Below are 22,555 nucleotides of genomic sequence, written 5' to 3' on the forward strand. Positions count from 1 at the left end.
TATCCCTTACTTATCACAGGATGTCCCATTCTTCTCAGAAATGTTCAAGGTTCTACATGAAAAGCAAAGATTCTAGAATCTTTGATTAAAAGTACAAAGCTTTTGCTTTCTTGGCTTCTTGTGGTCCTAAAGCTGTTTGATCAGTGTGTGCACAAACTCTGGTGGTGGTGCGCTATCCTAGCTCTGTAAATGGGAATCAAACATATTGGCTTGGATGGAGCCATCTACAATTCTGCCAATCAAGACTCTGCTTCACAAGTATAAAAGGGAGAGGGATAATTTGATTGGCTGTTGAGCTTAAATATCAAACTTTTGCCAAAATTCACAGACTCTACCTTTAATGGTCTCGTGGTTATTAAAAGAGGCTCTTTAGCTGTCAGTATTTATCATGATTTTAGATATGAAAAGCCCTTTTTTTATCCCAGAAATACCCTGTGACCAACCAAAGGTATGTCTTTGTATGGAAAAGTTCTACATGAAATGTTTAGCTTTTCAAAAAGCTTAGAGAGAATGTTTAGTAAGTTGACACAAATGTATTATTACATAATCAATAGACTTGTCATCATACCACATATTCCTTACGTTCTCAAAATCAAACCATCATTGATTTGACACACCTGATTCAGTATTCAGTAGACAGGACAGAACAAGTCTGCATCAGTCAAATAATTATTATTTATGCATTTAGCTGACAGTGTTATCCAGGGCAACTTAGAGCCAACTAGTTACAGGGGCATTGGAAGTCCAGTTAAATAACCGCTTGGCCACCTCTGCCCCATATATAGATAATGCCTATTAAAGCCAAGCCCAAACAATTATAATCACGTCGACACCCTTTCAAATACTTTCAGTTTTGTGATTTCTTTATAAAACTACATCAATTGCAGATTCATACAATCTACTATAAGTTTAACGTACCAGTGCAATTCAAATCCTATGCAATCCCACAGATTCCAAATAATGTATGATGTATTCTGTAATATGTACCATGAAGTTTGTAATATTTAAAAATGAAATCTTATCATCTGAATGAATAACTATGGAAGATGTTCTAAGGAACAATGCAGACAATACTAAATAAATTCGGCAATGGCGTCAATATCATGTCTCTTGAATCTACACTGAGACAGACATTAGGGAACATAATAAAACACCATATTGGTCTGATTAGTTATTCCAAATCATTGCGTAGTTATTTGGATTATCTGTAGTAAGAAAATAGACATGTTTGTTCAGACTGTGACAAAAGACGAATTAAATAGAGGAATCCTCAAACTAAACGCCGCTAAAGATGAAATAGAATATGTAAATCACCATCCCCCAACTCTGCAGTTGATGGGAAAGCCTTTTGCGAAGCACGTGCCATCCGATGCAGTTTTGAGAAAGACACATTCACGTCCTCTTGTGTCATCAGCAGTGACTAGAAACCATCCGTCGTCTCAGCTGTCAGCCAGAGCCATCAGGACCACACAACTCTGCCAAAAAACACCATTACAGATGCAACAGGCACAGAAACGCACTAACAGAGGGATGACAAAGGGAGAGACAGAGACAGAGAGAGAGAGAGAGAGAGAGAGAGAGAGAGAGAGAGAGAGAGAGAGAGCAAGAAAGAGTGAAAAACAGAGAGAAGTATATAGAGAAATGGCAGGAAACTGAAGAGGCTAATTTGACCAAGTGATGGAGTGGAAGCGTTAAAAGAGAAGAGTCCAAGGGGCATAAACTTTCATCTCATCTTCCTTGGTGTAATCACTGCAGAGTGAACTGGACTCTGGAGAGCAGGGTTTCGTCACCACCGGGACTCCCAGCCTGAATGTACAAGTGATGCTTCAGGGCTGAGTCGCCTGTTCTTTTATGTGTCAGGAAGTTTGCAGGACACACACACACAAACACACACACACACACACACACACACACACACACACACCTGTCCTTACTTACTTTAAAGAAAACATTGGGTTATCATGGCAAAGTGGGTCGTTGATGTGCTGCTGCCATCATGTCAGGCTCTGTCAGTGCTCTATGTCTGCATGTTGAGTAGGTAAAACCAGTGTTCTAGCTTTACCAGGCGAGTAAGTAAAAACTATCCTACTCAAGTAGGATTTTTACTACTCAAGAGTCATGTATGGGCGTCTACCAGAGCAGCTCTTGTGACAAAAAAAACAAAACAGACAGGAATGGTATGGGTGACATGAAGTCAGCTTGTCAGTGTGAACTTTCTTGTGTCCGCCTGGGAGTCCTTGTCCTTACAGCATCAGTTCTGTTAAGTTGTGACACTGTTCTCTTAGCCAAAGTCGATTCGTGGGCGATACTCCAGAACCATGGGATATGCCTATTGAGTAAAGTTGAGACAGAGAGGCAGACCAAACATTAATCAATCAAGATGTTAGTTTGTTTTTTAATTAGAAAGTATTACAGCACTAATCTGCAAATGCAATCTGTAAATATTTAATGAAACATTTCTATTAAATCCCATTTAATTTAAATAGTAACATTGAAAATTATAAATATATTTGGCAAAATCATACTGTAAAAGCTTTTTAAAAAAAAAAAATAGTGAACAGTCTGGGTGACTAGTGGTAATGACAGGTAAGTTCAATTCAATTCAAAACACTTTATTTATCCCCAAAGGACAACATGCACAGCCACGTCAAGCAGTGAACAGATATAAATAATATAAAATATACCAATACACATAAGTGTAAAAAATAAATAGTAAAAAAAAACAGTTACCGGTAGTTATAAAGTGCTGTTAAAGTGCTATTACATGTACTAGTCAGCAAAATAGTCCCTATATGCCTGTGGTACTGGCTGAGAGAGAGTCTAGACAGAGTGGACAAGCACGGCCTATTGGAGAAAGGTAGTTTGGAGTTGAGAAGTTGAACAGCTAAAGTCACATAGACTGCCTGCCTGCTCTTGGTTCTGCAGCAGAGCATACTGCAGGCTGCAGAGTTGTCGCCAGGAAGGGATCCACTCAAAGGAAAGGAACAGGGCATGTGGGAGGTGTCATTTAAAATGCTGCCAACCAGCCTGACCATCTATGTGTACCTCCAAAAGGATTTTAAGATATTATAAACCATCAAACCTACAAAACCATCACTTAAACAAACCTGCAAACCTGCACAATGTGCCTTCACAAAGTACTTTCAGGGATTTGTATGGCCTACAAACCACAGCAAAAACCCATAGCAAGTGAGTGAGTCCATCACTAGTCTACGCTGGCCTGACCTACGACCCTGACTGGGGTTGCACCACACTGTGAGGTACTGTAAGGACAAGGTCACTGTAGCAATGACACCATGGATCAGCCACGAGTGTCTCGGCTTGTCCGCCCCCCTCACCCCATGTGTCCTGGGGCAGACTGGGGCAGGAGGCACTGGGGTAACTGGAGATGTGAGTCATACCTCCGTAAGGTGTGTGTGTGTGTGTGTGTGTGTGTGTGTGTGTGTGTGTGTGTGTGTGTGTGTGTGTGTGTGTGTGTGTGTGTGTTTGTGTGTTTGTGTGTGTGTGTGTTTGTGTGTTTGTGTGTCAGTGTATGGGACTGAAGAACTGATAGCAGCTGTTCACACTCCTCAGGAGATCTCCTCCCACCCCCAACCCCCCCCGACACACACACCTTAAATATGAGATCTGAACATCACAGAGCCTATAGCTTTTCATTACCTACTCCATCATTCACGCGAATGAATGGTGATATCTGTGTGTGTGTGTGTGTGTGTGTGTGTGTGTGTGTGTGTGTGTGTGTGCATGACTCACGCTCTCTTCTTGTAGTCTCCAACGTGTGCGGTAAATGAACTCAAGGGTGTGGTCTTTGCCCATGATCTCTCCATTACACAGTACATCCAGCTTCTCACACACACAACCACACACACACACACACACACACGCACACGCACACGCACACACAAAGAGTAAATAGAAAAAAGATTCTTGCATTACAATCATTAAGGACACTTTCTTAACCACTTCCAACCAGAAAAGAATAGAATTAGGCTAATATATGACCATGGTCATGGTCACTTTCTAATGATTCAGTCCAAAATAAATCTATTCATAGATGAAAATAGGTGCACTCCCACACATGCATGTGCTACAGCTTCATGTGTGGGAGTGCTTCACACAGTGCATACATCCATTACCACAATACAGTGAGAAGCAGTACAGTGTGCATGTAAATGTAAACTAAAAGGGATAAATGGTTTATGTAAACACCGTGGAGAAGACTGCATTTGGAGCTTCAGTGCTGTAGCTTTGGAAAAATCTTAGAGCTATATGTGACAAACAGCAAGAATGTCCTCTAGTCGTAACAATAATAATAATTAATTAGGACTATTTCCTGCAAAAACATTAAATAAGTTCAATGTACAGTGCGAGACATGTAAAAAAAGACAATAACAATGTCACAAATTCACAATCAGGAATTATTTGAATGAAACGGTAGTTTCACATAGATAAGTCCTTCATTTTTGCACTCTCTGGCTGACAGTCTTTAAAGTACCCTGCATATGCGTTTTACATTTGCAAAACAAAAATATGTGTAACAAAAAAGAGAGGTTTTCTTAAATTGGAATAGATGAACTTGGATGTTTACCTCATAAGAACTTGGTAACTTAAGTTTCAGGCAGAGAAACTTCTTAATGGTTCCCACGGTAACCCGAGTGGAACAGCGGATGAATTTCTTCATTAAGCTCTGGGAGGTGAGGAGTGGTCAAATAAACAAACAAGGAAATTCACATAGGCGCAAACACACATACACACAAACATGTGTGCACAGTTAATGTAATATTGAAATTCTGGTAGTACTGAACCTAATGCTTGAGTAATGTGAACATGAGGGTTGTTATTTCTCTGTTTGTAAAGACCGTTTTATTTATATTTCCAGCACACACACACACACACACACACACACACACACACAGCCTTTGAGCAGAGACATAAACAAACAAACATGTATACAGTAAATAACTCATGAGGCCACAAGGTGCAATTACAACCACACACACAGCTATGGTCAAATACAGACAGACAGAAATGCGCGCGCGCACACACACACACACACACACACACACACACACATCCATAGTCAAATACAGAGAGACAGACATTCACACACACACAGATATCCACAGCCAAATACAGACAGACATTTGCGGACGCCAGCACACACACACACACACACACACACACACAAAGACACAAACATCCATAGCCACATACAGACATGATGCACACACACACAAACACACTAACACATTCACAGACATACAGGCATCCATAGTCAAATACATATATATACAGACAGACAGACAGACAGACAAACCCAAATATGCATAGCCATGACCAAATAGACACACACTCACCTTTACTGTACTTTCTCCTGACTGTCCGTTGTTTCGCAAGCAGTCCAGACAGATGGCAATCTGAGGATCACTCCTATGATAGTCTCCATCTCGTCCACCGCCATCTTCATCACAGTCATCATCATCACCCAGTCTTGCCTTCTTGAGCAGAGGACCATCTCCAAAGAAGAAAAACAGAAATTGTATTCACTCCCGTGAATCAGGGATGCCTTCAGTCAGACAGTATTTTGCACAGACTTTGTTTTTAATTGGCCAATTAAACCCAAACAGATGAAAGTGTGATGTTCTGATGCAGAGTAAGGATGTTTACCTTCACCGTTCCCTTTTGACTTTGTTTTCCTCCAGAAGTCAACCTCCCGCTGTTCTTCCTCTGAAAAGCAGATAGCGTGAGACAGGAGAGAGCAGACGCAGACACACACACACACGCGCGCACACACACACACACACACACACACACACACACACACACACACACACACACACACACACACACACACACACACACAAACACACACACACACACACACACACACACACACACACACACCTACACCTACACCATTAACACATAGCTAATGTGGAAAAATACAAACAGCTAATGCTTTGCTCACTCTCTCTCAGGTCAGGCACAAGTTTGAATATTATTTCCTCAAGTGTTTTATCCAGCCTATGGAGGAAAAGCAGAAAGATACATCAATAGAGACATTACATTACATTACATTACATGCTTCCAACAAGGGAAACAATCAAGGTAAAGTGCTGGTAAATTAACGCACAAGATAAATTACCCATTGGTGGAATGAGCTGGTCGTGCATTCCACCAATGGGCAACAACAGATGATAAGAAATTTGGATTGCCCCGGGTGGCAGTTGACGTTGTTCATCTGAGGAGCACAATGGTCGGTCGGTAACATATGTCTGTGTGAGAATGGTCGGTCGGTAACATACAGTATGCCTGTGTGAGAGCATGGTAGTGAGTGGGTGCAGAACCAGACAACTTTGTAGACATAGAGTGAGACTGAGAGAACGAGTACCAGTATAGTGATGATGGAATGATTTGAGTGTGTGTGTGTGTGTGTGTGTGTGTGTGTGTGTGTGTATGTGTGTGTGTCTGTGTGTGTGTTTTTGTATGAGTGTGTGTGTGTGTGTGTGTGTGTGTGTGTGTGTGTACACTAGGGATGTAACAATTACCGGTATAATGGTAAACCGCGATAAAATGTTGATGATAACAATTACCGTTTTCTTTTCAAATATCATAATTATCACGGTTGATTACCGCGGTGTGGAAACTGTGTGTTTAATCCTTCCCAGCTTCATCCGAGCCTGCTTTTAACATACAGTAGGCCTGGTACAATGAAACAGGTTCTTGAATTTCCCCTGGGGATCAATAAAGTATCTATCTATCTATCAAAACTGGTACCCTACTGATCCTGTTGTCTAATTGATGGTTTTAAGGCTACACCTGATTTTAAAAGGCGTAACATTTTCACCGCAAAACGTGCACTGTATCATGTAGCCACTCTACGTCTTTTTATGTTCATATCCACATTAAATCCATTCCACTCACGTTATCAGGAGAATACAGTAGCCTGAAGTTTTATTTCAAATGCTTACTTTGGTCTCATTCATTTGATCCAAATAACAGAAATGGCAAATTCCAAGTTATGGTAGGGTAAGCTAAGCTATAAGCACATAGCCAATTAAACATGAAGAAAAAAGTGAACAGGACACTTTTTGAAACTATTTCAGCTTGTGTAGGCCTATCAGTACTTTCTGAACATATTGAACACACTTTTAGAAATACCGTGATAATACCGAAAACCGTGATAATTTTGGTCACTATAACCGTGAGGTTAAATTTTCATACCGTTACATCCCTAGTGTGCACACATGTATATGTGTGTGTGTGTATGTGCATGTATGTGTGCGTGTGTGTATGTGTATGTATGTGTGCATGTGTGTATGCACATGTCTGTGTGTCTGTGTGTGTGTGAGTGAGTGCCTTTCCTACCTTAGCATCTCTAATGGGTTGGTTTCATGCACTTGAATGCCACACTGTGGGCATTCATTGCTCTCCTCAAAGTGCTGAACAATACAGCTCTTACAAACTGAAAGAGATCGGTAAGATGGACAGGAGACGAGAAAGGAGAATCAGATTGGTATACACCATCACACATCTTACAACTGTACCAAACCAACACCACCTGCCTTCTCAATGCCGACAGGAAACCAGAGACAGCAACTACTATACACACATGAAATGATATAGCAGAAGGTTATTAATTGCAGTGCATGCATGCATTTTCAACTTTGATTCGTGTGTAAGGTATGATGATGACAAGGACTTATTTTAGTTGTCTTTATTTGTTTGTTTGTGTGTGTGTGGGGGGGGGGGGGGGGGGGGGTCTGTGGACATTATGTAAGCACTTGAGTGACACACAAGTAAAACTGAGGCAAAGGAGAGATCACAAACACAAAAGCCTTACAGCCACACACACATTCCTCAGGGTGACCATCCAGCCTGTGTGTTAACAGTGTGTGCTCAACCTCTCATGCTTCTCTTGTAAAACTTCAGTCTCATAAAGAACTTAGAGAAGAGCATCAGCCTGTGATCATGACACTACACACATGGCTTATCAGGGGAACTGAAAACATCAACCAAGACATCAGTAATACCAACAGGTACTCATGCTGAGACAAGGGTGACAAAAGCAGGGCAAAGTTAAGACCACTGCAAGGGATCTACATGGACATGGGGCCCTCATAGGTCATTATGACCATCATACCGAGAGAATACCAGTGTACTGAAAGCACACCTCTCGCATACACACCATTGGGTTCATGAGCCATGAAGCTCATGCAGAAGCAGTGAGCTACAACTACAGCTGTGTCTTTTGTTTTGATGCACTGTGGACGGCACAGAGCTTAGTGTTCCTGACCAGAAGAGCGGGTACTCACAGGTATGCAGGCATTCGGTGACGGTGGTGGGCTTGATCAGATAACCTCTGCACAGGAAGCAGGTGATATAGCGGTTAAAGTCTCGGACCAAGTATTTCCTCGGAGCGGCCATGATGGGTGGCAGCAGAGGTCATCGGGTGGGGAGAGACGTGGAGCAGAGGTCACAGCTGTGTGTGTGTGGTCCAGCATTGCCATGGTAACCACCGCATCCTTTTGCACTCTTGCCTGTGCGGGCTCTTCATTCTGAATAGATTCCACCTTTATAGAAGAAAAACTGTTTGTGAATATAGCCACCAAACTAGGTGCCTGTTGTAAATAAAAACTTGACTTAGGATGCCCCCTAGATCTTGAATGTCAACATAGTAAAAGATTACCAGTAGCCTGAGTATATTTTCGAACATATTTTAAGGTTGCTGGGGAAATCCCTGTCAGTAAGCAAATAAAAGATTCAGATGGGTGTGCCTTCAAACAAGTTTTGGTTGGCACCATACAAAACTGCAGTGATGTAAACCTCCTGATATGTCAGAGACCCACTGTCTGTGCTTTAGAACCATGTAGAAACTTGAAACCAAATTAACTCATTAGTTTTTTCCAGTAGCAGGTTAGCAACACACAAAAGCACATATTTTCTGTCATTAATTATAAGATGATACAGTAATTCGACATCTATTATTGAAACTTCCTCGTCGTATGTGAATGCAGAACATGTGATTTCAGGGGACAGCTAATGATGTTGATGTAACACGCTGTTACAATGTTGCAGGTGCACATCCGTAACATGACAGTCAGTAAACTTTACACAGCTCTCAAACATCATGAGAAATCTCATGTGATGTTATGGCATTATCTTTATCTTAACATGTTTGTATTTGATGCAATAGGCTATCAAACAGATATTTCACTTAACATTTTAAGGAGACGCTAGTGGCGAACAAGCGGTATTACACAGCATGATGTTAAAGACAAGACGTCATACAAATGATACTGAAAATGCTAGAAGAAAACAGTTGCTATAGATGCGTAACAGTAGTAGGCTAGGTATTTTGTTCCATCTCGGCGTCTCTCTCATACACATGGGCCGCACAGTATCACCGTTATCTCATTGCTTAAGTCTGAACGTATCGCGTCAGGGTTTGCGTCCCCTGCCTTTAAACGGCAAGAAATTCCGTAACATATGGCAACTTCGACACATTTGCTGGGATATTTCAGATATAAATTCGCTTGTGCTGTGGGTTATGCTGGATAAAAAGACTGCTAGTGTTACGACGCAATAGTTGTTCACACTACGTAAACTAAGCTAGCTTGCCCACACGCTAACTAACGGGCACATGCCATGCTGTTTGATAGCTACAACACATGACATGATACCGTCTCTGTCCCTCCCCAAACTTTACCCACACATTCAGCGCCCGTTCGGAACACGCAGGTTCACACACACGCGCGCGCGCACGCACACACAGACAGAGACACACACGCACTCACACACATACACACACACACACTCACCTAGTAAATTAATCATCCTGAACATACTACAAGGCTTACCGTCAGACACCACGAGAAAGTGACGACTGTGGGAATACAGAGCGACGAGAGATTCACATCGCGGTTCCCGTCCGAACGGGGAATTTTAGGGAGGGTGAACGGCGTATGTAGTAAACTAGCTGAGAGAATACGGAACTAGCACACGCATTTACACTACGGAGCGCAGAACGGGAGATAGGGGGCGGGGGAGTTTTCGGTGCTTGTTTACGAGGGCGACTTATTCTGCCGCCGCAGATGTGCTACCATACCCTGCAATGATTACGCGTCAGCTGGGACAAAATTGTTACATTTTAATAAAGTATATAGGGTTGTGGGGTTGGATTGTGTATCACTGAAACGCAATACATTAATTAGTAATATGCTATAGTCATTCATATATTTCAGGTCAGTGACTGGGCTACAATAACAAGACTTGATCAGAAGATTCTGTGGGATGTGTGAGATGCGTGCGTATATGCTACAGAACGTGCGTGTGTGTGTGTGTTGAAGGGGTTGGTGTTAGGATAGCCTATGCTACCTGTTGGATTTCATAATCAGTATGGTCTGAATGTGAAAAATATTTGATGATTTAACAGCTTGAAATAGGCTACAACCAACTGAGTCAATCATATTTTAATTTTACCTTCAGCAACAGCGCCCCATGTGAGACTAATCTGGCCATTAGAACTTTGCAATGCTCATGCCAGCCATCCTCTGTGTGTTAGGATGTTAATGCCATTAATCATAAAAGCTCCATGATTCTTATGCACGTCATACCACACTGCAGGCTACAGAGGTGTACCATGTCATCATGGCTTGTGACCATGGTGTGTGTGGCTTGGCGGTGTGTGTCTCAAACACTATTTCAGAGGACACTGTGGCAAGTGAGTGACCTCTACATACATGGCTGGCTTTCTCTAAGCCGCTAATATTGCCACTACAAAGATATATTTACTACCTATTTCTGAACTAAGATTGAGCAAATTAGGGGAAAAAGAGCAAAAACCCACCATACAGTACAACTTCCATTCCGGACTCACATGCATCTTCATATCATTACCACTATAACTGAAACCTGAGGCGTTCACTGAGAATTATGACAATCAGCATTTCTATTCCAAATCTCAATGCACAATCGAATTAACCTGACTCTCGCCAGATACATTTCGTTCCGCCTATAGCTCCAGTCATCCATCTGGGATCAATCCATTGAAGTGTTGCTTCTGAAGGCTGGGCCTAATCAAAAAATGCTTGCATATGATTGGATAAGCCACTTGTCCGTCATCTATTGACATGCTACTTCAACCACTCACGTACAGAAGCCTGCGCTCCCGCACTACCAGACTCACCAACAGCTTCATACACCAAGCTGTAAGGATGCTGAACTCTCTCCCTCCTCTCCCCCCTCCACCCTCAGCTACATAACATCCTGGACATTGGACCCACAATGGCCGCGTGCACTACTCCACTTGCACACTTGCACACTTGTACACTTTACAACTTGTTGTTGTCCTGAAAACACAACACATCTGCTGCTCTTACATAACTTGCACCACTATGTCACTTTCTTTCTTACTTAGGTCAAACAGAACTACACAAGCCTTTTATTGGCCTGACTTTGCACTAGTATTTTATTGACTGTCTATGCACAATTTCAACCAAATTTTGCTGCTCTTATTTTTTTCATTATTATATGTGCCCTCTTATTTACTTACTTTTTTGTTTACTTGAATGTTATGTTTGTCTGTGGACTTAAATTGGTAAAATATGTCTTGTCTTCACCGTGGGATAGTGAGAAACGTAATTTCGATCTCTTTGTATGTCTGGAACATGTGAAGAAATTGACAATAAAGCTGACTTTGACTTTGACTTTGACTTTGACATCGAAGCCAACCCGTGACGCTGATAACAGTCTCACAGTCGCTTCTACGCTATATCACATCTATGAAACTCCTGCCCTGCGTCCTGATTGGCTCTACCATAAAAATCTGGTGCAGAAATCACTCTCAACGGAAGAGGTCCCAGATGGATGTGAGTGAAGCTAGGCGGAGCTAAGCGGAACGAAATTCATCTGGCAAGAGTCAGGTTACAATCGAATGTGGATTACCACTTGTAAAACTCACACACACACACACACACACACACACACACACATTACCACTTATAAAACTCTAATTTTGTTCTGAGTGTAAATCACATCACAGTATGTGTGTATGTGCGTGTGTGTACAGTATATATATACATACTATGAGTTCAGATGCAAACTCTCTAAGCGCCACTTCCGTCAAACATGAGATAACGATGGTGAGTGAATATTCTCCACACAGATAGTATACACTAATCGATTTGTAGGCAAATACCTTTTAAATTTAAAAAATGGTAATTTAATAGAAAAGTGGACTGACGGATTTATAGGGTTTGAGGGTTCATCTGAACTCTTCAACCCCAAATCAGAAAAAGTTGTGACGTTGTGTAAAATGCAAAGAAAAACAGAATGTGATAATATACAAGTCTTGTAAACCCATATATAGCAGCAATAAGGACATAGACAACATATCAAATGTTGAAAATTAAAAATCTCAGGGACAGGGAATGTTTACCACTGTGCTGCTTCACCTCTTCATTTAAGACAATTCTGTAAATGTTTAGGAACTGAGAAGGGCTAGAGTTTTGAGAATGGAATGTTGTCCCATTCCTGCCCGATATAGGATTTCAGTTGCTCAACACTACAGGGTTTTCTTAATCATGTTTTTCATTCCATGATGCACCTAATTTGACAGGTCTGGACTGCAGACAGGCCATTTCAGCACCTGGACTCTTCCTCTATGAAGAAATACTGTTTAAATATGTGTAGAATTAATTTTGGCATTGTTATTTTCTGAAATGTCTTCTCTGGAAAAAAGCGCCTGGATGGCAGTATATGTTGCTCAAAACCTGTATAATTCAGAATTGATTGTGCCTTGCCAGATGTGCAAGATGCCCATGCTAGGCACTAATGCACCTCCACACTGTCATAGATGTTGGGTTTTGAATTGAGGACCAAAACAAGTTGGAAAGGTTGGATGCTTGGTCTAACCACAAGACCTTTTTCCATGTTAGTCCATTTTAAACAAGCTTAGGCCCAGATAAGACGTTGGTATTTCTGTATCATGTCTAAATACAATTTTGGCTGTTGCATGGTAAAGTTTACTCTAGCATTTCTGAATTGAGTATCAAACTGTGCCCACAGACAATGGTTATCAGAGGTTTTCCTGAGCCCATACAATGATTTTCTTTACAGAAACAGGTCTGGTTTTAATGCAGTGCCTGAGGTATCAGTAATAGTATATATACAGTACTCTTTTGATCCCGTGAGGGAAATTTGGTCTCTGCATTTATCCCAATCCGTGAATTAGTGAAACACACACAGCACACAGTATACACACAGTGAGGTGAAGCACACACTAATCCCGGCAACAGCGGCGCTCGGGGAGCAGTGAGGGGTTAGGTGCCTTGCTCAAGGGCACTTCAGCCGTGCCTACTGGTCGGGGTTCGAACCGGCAACCCTCCGGTTACAGGTCCGAAGTGCTAACCAGTAGGCCACGGCTGCCCAAAAGACCACAGCCATCCAATATTGTTTTTCAGCTCTGTAGTTTGCAAAGATTTCTCTGGATTCTCTGAATATTGTTATAATATTATGTACAGTGTCTATAGAAAATCATCATACCCCTTTGAATAGTTACTTTATTTGTCATACAGCCTGAAATCAAAACCCATTTAAAAAAAATATTTTTCCAGTTTTATTTACAAATTTAGCTGTACAACATCAAAACAATGGGAAAAAGGCAACAGTTCTGAAAATTAAAAAAAAATTAAAAACTAGAATAACAGGGTTGGAGAAGTCATCAACCCCCTGATTTAATACTTCATAGAGCTTCCTTTTGCTTTACAGTTTTTTTCAATCGCTAACAAGCGCTTACCCATACTTCAGATACTTTTTCTAAACTCTTAACACAGACTCACACCTAGAAAACAGAATTGGCCAAATGGATAATTTTTTTCTCAAAAACACATTTTGTTAAATATATTACTAACACATATTTCTCTGCACACACTAACTTTACCAAATCTGACTCAAAATGAAATTATTCTGTCAAAGAATGACACTTGTTTTCACTTCACAAGGTACACGCATTCAATCAAAGTAGACCAGGTTTCAAAATACTGGCTATTGTTGACATTACAAAAACTGCATAGACTTTTATGTTTCAGTTTTACAGGTATTTGCATGCAATTTTTACACTAGATGTCTTGGTTGGGAACTGTATGTCCACATGTTATGTTCACATTCAAAAGCATTCCAGTAAAAAGCAAATCAGTTTATTTTTTCCTTTACTGTTTACTACAGGAGGTACAGTAGAAGTACTGTTTACAGTATGATAGAACAGAAAAAGTTTTACAGTATTGCTTTCAGTAAACAACAAAATATCCATGAAACACACAAGATCATTCCGAACAAAAAAACAACCGCAAAAAGCCCAGATAAAAAGGGGGGGGGGGACTAAAAAAAGCACAAAATTACTGCATCTAATCTCTGCGATCTTCAGGATCTTCAGGGTTAGGCCACATGTTTTCATCAACATCGCATTGATTACATGGTCAATGATAGTGGCACGAATTTCATCACTTGCAACCTTTGGAATGCCACCACCACGCATTCTTACACCTCTACCTTGCCCTCTCTTTGGGCCTGCTCTTTTCCCTGGCCCTGCTCCTCTCACTGCTCCTGCATCTCTCACTGCTCCTGCTCTTCTCCCTGGGCCCCTTGTTCTTACTCTTCCTCATCCAGACATTACAGTGTTTGTCTTTTTCTGTTTCTAAAAACATCACTCCTCAAAGTCCTCCTTTTACTGTGTATGTGTCAATGTAATAGAAAAAAAATAACCCCTGCCACTGAGTCTAAGCCAGACTGGAATCAGCTATGGTTGGCCCAATTTACCCAACATAAATCAATTGTGTGTCAATTATTTAATTGTTTGTTTATTATCAGCTGAGATATATTGTTTTGAACTGATATCATTGCAGAAGCAGACGTTTTTATACTGTATCTAAAGTTTGGAATATTGTTTTTGCTATTGTGGGATGTTGTGTGTTAACATTCGTAAATACTGCAAAAACAATCCATAATTTTGTTGGGAGGTATAGCTTGTCTGTTAAGAAAATGTAAGCATTGTGGAAATGTGTTCACTGACTGCATATCGTGTAAAAACGACATGAAATGTGTGAATGGTATGGCCACAAAAGACCGGTGCGGTAACTGTATTTAGAGTTTTGAAAATGTGACAACTGGTTGGACAAACGCTTGTTAGCGACTGAAAAAAACTGTAACTACAGCCATCAATCTGTTTGGATATGTCTCTGTTAGCTTTGCACTAGATTGGGGAATATTTGCCCATTCTTCCTTGCAGTATGTTTAGGATCATTGTCATGTTGGAAGGTGAATGACCTGCCCATCCTCAGCTGTCTAGCAGAGGGATGCAGGTTTTCCTCAAGAATTTGGGTGCACTTGGCAGCATCTATTACCCCTTCTATCCTGACCAATTGCCCAGTCCCCGCTGAAGAGAAACATACCCACAACATAATGTTGCCCCCACCATGCTTCATAGTAGGTATGGTGTGTTTTGGGTGGTGTGCTGTGTTTGGTTTTCACCAAACATAGCACTTGGAGTACAGTCCAAAAAGTTCCATCTTAGTGTCATCTGACCATAAAACCTTTTTCCACATAGGTAGCAGAATATTCCAGATGTGTTTTTGCATAGTGCAGACAAGACTATGATTGAACTTTTTGGACTGAAATCCAAGCACTATGTTTGGTGAAAACCAAACACAGCACACCACCAAAATCATACCATACCAGATGCATGAAGCATGGTGGTTTGTAAATAAAACTGGAAAAAGATTTTTTAAAAATGTGTTTTGATTTCAGGCTGTATGACAGATAAAGTAACTATTTCAAATGATGATTTTCTAAAGGGCACTGTACTGTAGATGATGAACTCCCCAAATACTTCACAATTTCATGTTAAGAAGAATTAAAAAGACATTGTTTCATCGTTTGTCCACAGAGTGATGAATACCCCTACATCTTTATTTCTAAGAGACTCTGCCTCTGGGATGCTCTTTGTCATACCCAATCCTGTTGCCAGTTACCCTAATTAGTTGTGAAGCATTCCTTGTTTTGTTTTCTTTATCATTACACAACTTTTCCAGGATTTTGTTACCCCCGTCCCAACTTTTTTTTAAACGTGTTGCTGGTATCAAATTCAAAATGAACATAATATTTTCCATGAAATAGTCAAATTTGTCATTTTCAACATTTGATATGTTGTCTGTCCTTTTGGTAACTAAAAGTTTACGAGATTTTGAAATTATTACATTCTGTTTTTATTCGCATATTACACAACGTCCCAACTTATTCTGATTTGGGGTTGTATATATATATATATATATATGATATCACCAAAAGGGTGACAAACACAGACACACACACACACACACACACACACAGTTTCTTTCTTTGTCTGTCACTTCCCCTCTCTCTCTCTCTCTCTTTCTCTATCTCTCTCTCTCACACACACATGCACACACACACACACACACACACACACACACACACACACACACACACTCGCACTCACACTCACACTCAAACGGTCGTTTTCTCAGATTAAGATGTCTGGTTTGGTTGTCAAGGCAGCCTGTGTGTCCACATTGTTTCTGTTTGTGGCCATGCAGCTTATCAAAGCCTCCGGCCCAAGAACAGAGCACAGCATTTGCATAGCAATGGGCCTAAGAAGCACAAACCTGGCAGCAAGAAAGGGCTTGGCCGCTCGAGATATTTGCGCTCAAAAGACTTGTGACTGATGTGACTATTAATAGCCTTCTCTTAGGCATGAAACATCGAAAGACATCAGAGAAAGTATTGCTGTTAAATAAATTACTGACACACTGACACTGTGACAGTGTGTGTTCATTTCTACTAACTAAACTCTATCTCTGTCTGTTTAAAACAAAGAGAGTATCATGATAATTTCATATGCAATATATGTGATGTTTAACGTGAAAAGGGAAGGTCGGGGGAGGAGAGAGAGAGAGTAAAAGAGAGAGGGTGAATGAGGGAGAGAGAATGAGAGAGAGAGAGAGAGAGAGAGAGGGAGAATGAGAGAGAGACTGAGCTTTTATCAGTTATGTAACAATCCTATTTCTAAATTTATATCACTTCTGTTCTCTCATTGTTTTCGATGAAGGTTGGGAAGACCTATCCTCCAACATGAAGGAGTGGATAAAGGGTAGGGGGAATGGTAAGGCATTTTCCTCAATGTGGTCTCTCTCTCTCTCTCTCTCTCTCTTTTACAACCCCGTCTCTCATTCTCTATCTCTCTCTCTCTATCTCTGTCACTCAGCTGTCTCAGCTCTGCTTATGTCCCTGTGTGTGTGTGTGTGTGTGTGTGTGTGTGTGTGTGAATGTGTCTGCTCTGGCTTTGATAAGGCAGTGGTCATTTCAATAAAGTCGGGGTGTCTTCAAGGGGAGAATAAAGGTCTGTCAGACATGTCACAGCTGGAGCATGTAGCAGGAGGATTCTATTACTGTGTGTTGAGCCTAATGGGAGCCTTATGCACTAACACACTTCTATGTTATTCTATTTTATTCTGCTGTCTCCATCTAGGTGTGTTCTTTGCCTTCATGTACTGATGAAAAACCTTACGAATGGATCAGTGGTATAAGAGTCTGCTAAAACCCCCACTGACACATGTGTGAGACACCAAGAGTTAAGCTTCTGCACCATCTCAACTGTTAACATGTGATTGTGCGCCTGGCATGTATCGTTTCATATCAACCTTTGCATTTGTATTGGCACAAGACTGAAGAGTCAGTGCAGTTATCCAGTGTGGTGGTGTGACTCATGTTCATGGTCATGCGTGTGTGTGTGTGTGTATGTGTGTGCGTGTGTGTGCAACTCATAAATAAAGACATGTATATGCAACCTAAATCGCCTCAGCTGCTGCAGATCATTGGCCATAAAAATGATATACACATTGCTATACCACCATACCAGCCATGCTCTTACGTGTGTGTAATACACACACACACACACACACACACACACACACACACACACACACACACATATATACACACATACACATACACACACACACACAAACACACACTCACACACACACAGACACACACACACACACACACATACACACACACACACACACACACACTGACACACACACACACACTGACACACACACACACACACACACAGCTCTCCTGCTTCTCTCATCCCTGGCATGTGCGGATAGATCAGGGCTAACCAATCCTTCACTGCCAGTCAGGCTGAACATGTGAAGCTTTATTTCACCACACCCATCACACAGCACTGGGCTGGGCATCATCCTCTGATATATTGGATTATAATGTGTCCCCTGTTGCGCCGGCAACAATGTGTTTCCTTTTATTGTAACAATGCTTTGCTGTGCTGTGCTGTGCCCTCCTTGGGCTTTTTATAAGTGAAGTGCTGGGCAAATGTTCAGCTATTTCTGAAGAGCACGACATAGGGGCTATTTATGAGAAAATAAACAGATGTAATAGCTAGTGTATAAATACACCACTTCATGCTGTTACTACATCCCAGTCATTTAGTTGTGTTAGTTCCATCTGAAGACTAATCAGTGAGACAATGTTTTTTTTTTTTTAGGGGGTGAATATTGCAAAGTTTAACTGACTTAAAATAAATTATTTAAATTGGTTATTAAAGTCAAGGCAATTGCTTAAAACAAGAAGGAATTCTACTTGTTACTGGAAAATAAGTCCTTGTGTTACTGCCACTGCGACCTGCCCTCTCATGCCACTGTCACATGCCAGTACTCATACATAACAACTTAGTTTACAGTTTTTTTCAACTGCTTACACACTAAATATTTTCTTGTCACACAATTTTCTAAACATGTTTTCTAAACATCATAACCCCACACCAAATCTGCAAAACCATACACTAATTCTCAGTGTTTGACTCTATTGACTATAACACATTTTGCAAAACACCACACACAATTTTTTTACCTAACACACAAAAATCTAACAAGAAGTAACTTGATTTTGTTTTTTAAACACAACCCATCAAAATGCCACACTAAATCATCAGCGCTTCACTCTCTCTCTTCACATGTGTAAACACTCTTTACTTTACTGAACACCATCCAATCATTGCCTTAGTATACACGGGTTTCCCGTTTACCAACAAAACTAGATGCGCGCGCAGCCGTGAGGCAGAAGACGCTTGGTGGCTGTCCACAACGTTATAAACTTAACCTAAATAGTCGGCTGCTGTAAGCTACAATCGGATTTTATTGTATACCCCTGTTGTCTCAATGATAATAACATCTCATTTCAGACTATATTTCAAAGTTTGACGTTCATTTGGATTATTAATATAACATCGTATTTTGTCATTTTTGGCGAAGACATGCATTCCGTTAGGGATATTGAACATATTTAACATTCTCTAACCATCGTGATTTCGATTGGGTGCAGTTTTCAGCACAAAAACTCATTTTATTCTTTTGCTCTTTTGCATTGCTCTATGCTGTTCTATGGTGCTTTCTGCCTCTTGGTTGCGCATGCATGTTTTCGTGACGTTGCATAGAAATCCATGTATAGGTCTATGAATAGATACTGTCTATCTGCTCCCAGAGGATTTCCGGTTGAACTATTCAGAACCAATGCAGATACTTTGAAAGGAAAATTACAGTAATCAGACTTACAGTAGCTTATACAGTAATGTTCCACAAAAAGTTGACTTTATGTAAAATTTGTCTTTTTACTCTATTTTTGTTTGCCCAGTACCATTAGCTCAATACATTTTTCTGTGCCTCCAGAAATGCCTTAGGAACGCATAGGATTGTTTGTTTCTGCCGTTGAAAGTGTCTATAGGCCTATGAATACATACTGTACACGACCCCCCCCCCCCCCCCCTCCCACACACACACACACACACACACACTTGTCTTTGGAAAAAGCAAAGCAATTTGATAGTTTAGTCAGTCATTTCCGTCTTACAGTAGGCAGTGTTTTCAAAACTCCATGTACATCTGGTGGTCACTGTATTCTGCTTTGCTTTATTTCTTGTTAGCTGTAAAATACTGTATTCGCAAATTATTTGGGAAAAATCACTATTTTTGGTTTCAATATTGCTTGCATTTTTACTGTGTATTTCAACTTCTCTGTGTTGATATCGTAACTTTCGCTCTTGTATGGAAATACATATAGAAAGCCTAAGACAGAAGAGCTTTAGGTTTTGAGCAACAGTGTGTACATGATGTATCCAAAATGTCATATTATGACAAAGGTGTTTGTAATGTGAGGCGAATGTTTGATTTAAAGATGTGTTTATGACATTTTGAATGTTGTGTGTCATTTTGCTGGAGATTTGAGGCATTTTGCATTTTGTGTCAGCAATTGTTGGTTTTGTGTGTGGAGTTTTGAAAAATAGACAGAGTTTTGAAAACGTGTGTAAACAGTTGTAAAAAACTGTAAGTAGCACGACGAGATATACTACAGCCATCATATGCCTTCATGAGCACCCTGTTCAAAGCAGGATATGTTCTGTGCCTGAATGCATCAGAAACTTTTGATGCTGTTAGTAAGTAAGTAATTATAGATACTCTTTTGATCTGCATTTATCCCATCCGTGAATTAGTGAAACATTCAGAGCACACAGTGAACACACAGTGAGGTGAAGCACACATTAACCCGGAGCAGTGAGCTGCCTGCTATGGCGCTCGGGGAGCAGTGAGGGGTTAGGTGCCTTGCTCACTTCAGCTGTGGATGTGGGCGTGGGAGAGCAGCCCTCAACCACTTCCCCCGCCCACATTTTTTCCTACTGGTCCAGGATCGAACCGGCAACCATTCGGTTTCAAGCCCGAAGCCATAACCAGTAGGCCACGGCTGCCCAAAAATGATCTGTTTTCAAATCTTAAACGACCCAGCCCACATCTGAATTAAGGTACAATGCCTGAGAACTTTAAGCCCTGTGAGTATTTCACTGGGGTTGTTGAGTGTATGCATCTTTGTAAGTGTTTCTTCTTAAAGGCTCAAAAGTGTCTGGTGTAAATTCACATTAGTTTGGGATGCAGAGATAACTACAGATACACCTCAAGATATATCTAAAAAGAAACTTGACCATAACTGTTGAAGCAAATGGCAGACACCTTGTCAAAGTCAAAGTGAATTTTATTGTCAATCAGACCATACAACACTGATGTGCTGATTTGTAACAAACAACATTTAAAGCTGCAGTTGGCAAGATTTTTTTGATCATATTCACTGAAACCGACACTATGCTCCGACAGAACAACATCAATCAGCCGGTTTTAGAAGAAAAAAAAAATGCACTTCTACCTCCACCTAGAGCCTGTTATTTGTTTTGCAAAAATCCACAGCTCCCGGTTCTTCTGGTCCAATCAGCAGGGCTGTATGAGATCTGACTGTCAATCGAAGTCTGGTGCAGTCTGGTGCGCACTGACGAGCAAAAAACTCGATGAGAGGGTGCTCGGTGGTAGTGGGGCATGAGAATTGTAAACATTAAACATTTTAGCTAAGTCCCCTCAATCTGTCAGACTTGCCAACTGCAGCTTTAACATAAAAAAGTAGTGCACACAGACAGCAACAGGTACACCTAAAACACAACAGACAGACAGTAGGTATTACGGCATACACACAGACAAGTAGGTAGAGACAGACAAGACAAAGTATTGCACAAGTTTTTGCAAGTATTGCATTTTTTTAAAAATTGCACAGTGTGCCAGAGATATAAACAATGATAAGGTATGTTAATGAAGGCAAAGTGCAAAGTCCTAAATAGCAGCATAGAAACTACGTTGTTGTGTAAAGTGCATAGTAGTGACCTGAGTTTAAATAGTTAAACAGTCCAGTCAGTCACTGTGGGTGTATGTGGCGCAGGAGTAACTTATTTTCTTGAGTGAGTTGAGTAGTCTGATGGCCTGTGGGGAAAAGCTGTTGCTGAGTCTGGCAGTCTTGTACAGCATGCTGCGGTAGTGCTTGTCAGATCGCAGAAGGGTGAACAGTTTGTGTGCTGGGTGGGTGGGGTCTTTGATTATATTGGTAGCTCTGCTGCTGCAGCGGGATGGGTACAAATCCTGGATGGATGGTTGGGCTGTCCTCACCACTCTCTGCAAGGCCTTCTGGGCGGCAACAGAGCAACTGCCATACCAGACTGAGAGGCTGCTGGTTAGGATGCTCTCAATGGCACCCCTGTAAAAAGAGGTGAGGGCAGAAGGGGAAAGGTCATGTCCTCTCATCCGGCGCAGGAAGGGGAAGTGTTGTTGTGCCCTCTTGACAATTAAGGGAGGTATAGTTTATGTACGAAATGAGACAAGGTAAAAACCTAAAAACCCCTAGAAAAAAATATATCCAACTTTAAAGCAACTCTTACTTTGCTGGTCCTCCACTGACAAACTGGAATTAGGGTACATTTTTTTTTTTTAATGTCACATTTGTACACACCAGGAAACACTATACAAATATACTGTACTAGTATTGTAAATATGAAACGTTGTTGTGCACTCTGGTCATGGAACCTTACACATTACTGTATAGACTTGATCCAGTATATTTAATCAATATTCTGAACTATTTGGTCCATGAG

General features: G+C 41.0%; 1 protein-coding gene across 3 annotated transcripts; it reads right to left on the reverse strand.

The window, feature by feature from the left end:
* Positions 1 to 842: 842 nt before the first annotated feature.
* Positions 843 to 10,021, reverse strand: pcgf5a (polycomb group ring finger 5a). 3 transcript variants are annotated; one of them, XM_042064842.1, is made up of 9 exons: positions 9,861 to 10,021; positions 8,316 to 8,573; positions 7,369 to 7,465; positions 5,969 to 6,024; positions 5,668 to 5,727; positions 5,358 to 5,515; positions 4,589 to 4,687; positions 3,754 to 3,843; positions 843 to 2,329 (listed from the first exon to the last, which is right to left on the reverse strand). In XM_042064842.1, the coding sequence occupies exons 2-9, from the start codon at positions 8,425 to 8,427 to the stop codon at positions 2,282 to 2,284; spliced, it is 720 nt and encodes a 239-aa protein (XP_041920776.1). In that variant the 5' UTR covers positions 8,428 to 8,573; positions 9,861 to 10,021; the 3' UTR covers positions 843 to 2,281. The 3 variants fall into 3 exon arrangements, with proteins under 3 accessions (XP_041920776.1, XP_041920777.1, XP_041920778.1); XM_042064843.1 differs by having other exon boundaries at positions 9,822 to 10,021; XM_042064844.1 differs by lacking the exon at positions 9,861 to 10,021 and adding an exon at positions 9,223 to 9,642.
* Between the last annotated feature and the right edge of the window lie 12,534 nt (positions 10,022 to 22,555).

Source organism: Alosa sapidissima, chromosome 16 (assembly GCF_018492685.1).
Source record: "Alosa sapidissima isolate fAloSap1 chromosome 16, fAloSap1.pri, whole genome shotgun sequence".
Taxonomy (NCBI): Eukaryota; Metazoa; Chordata; class Actinopteri; order Clupeiformes; family Clupeidae; genus Alosa; species Alosa sapidissima.

Bases quoted from the DNA above. Each gene is read 5' to 3' on its own strand.
- pcgf5a (XM_042064842.1), bottom strand. From the start codon at position 8,427: ATGGCCGCTCCGAGGAAATACTTGGTCCGAGACTTTAACCGCTATATC. The intron at 4,688-5,357 runs GTGAGTGTGTGT...CTCACCTCCCAG, and splicing joins CAGGAGAAAGTACAGTAAAG to AGCTTAATGAAGAAATTCAT. The intron at 3,844-4,588 runs GTAAACATCCAA...GTGTGTGAGAAG, and splicing joins AGTTACCAAGTTCTTATGAG to CTGGATGTACTGTGTAATGG.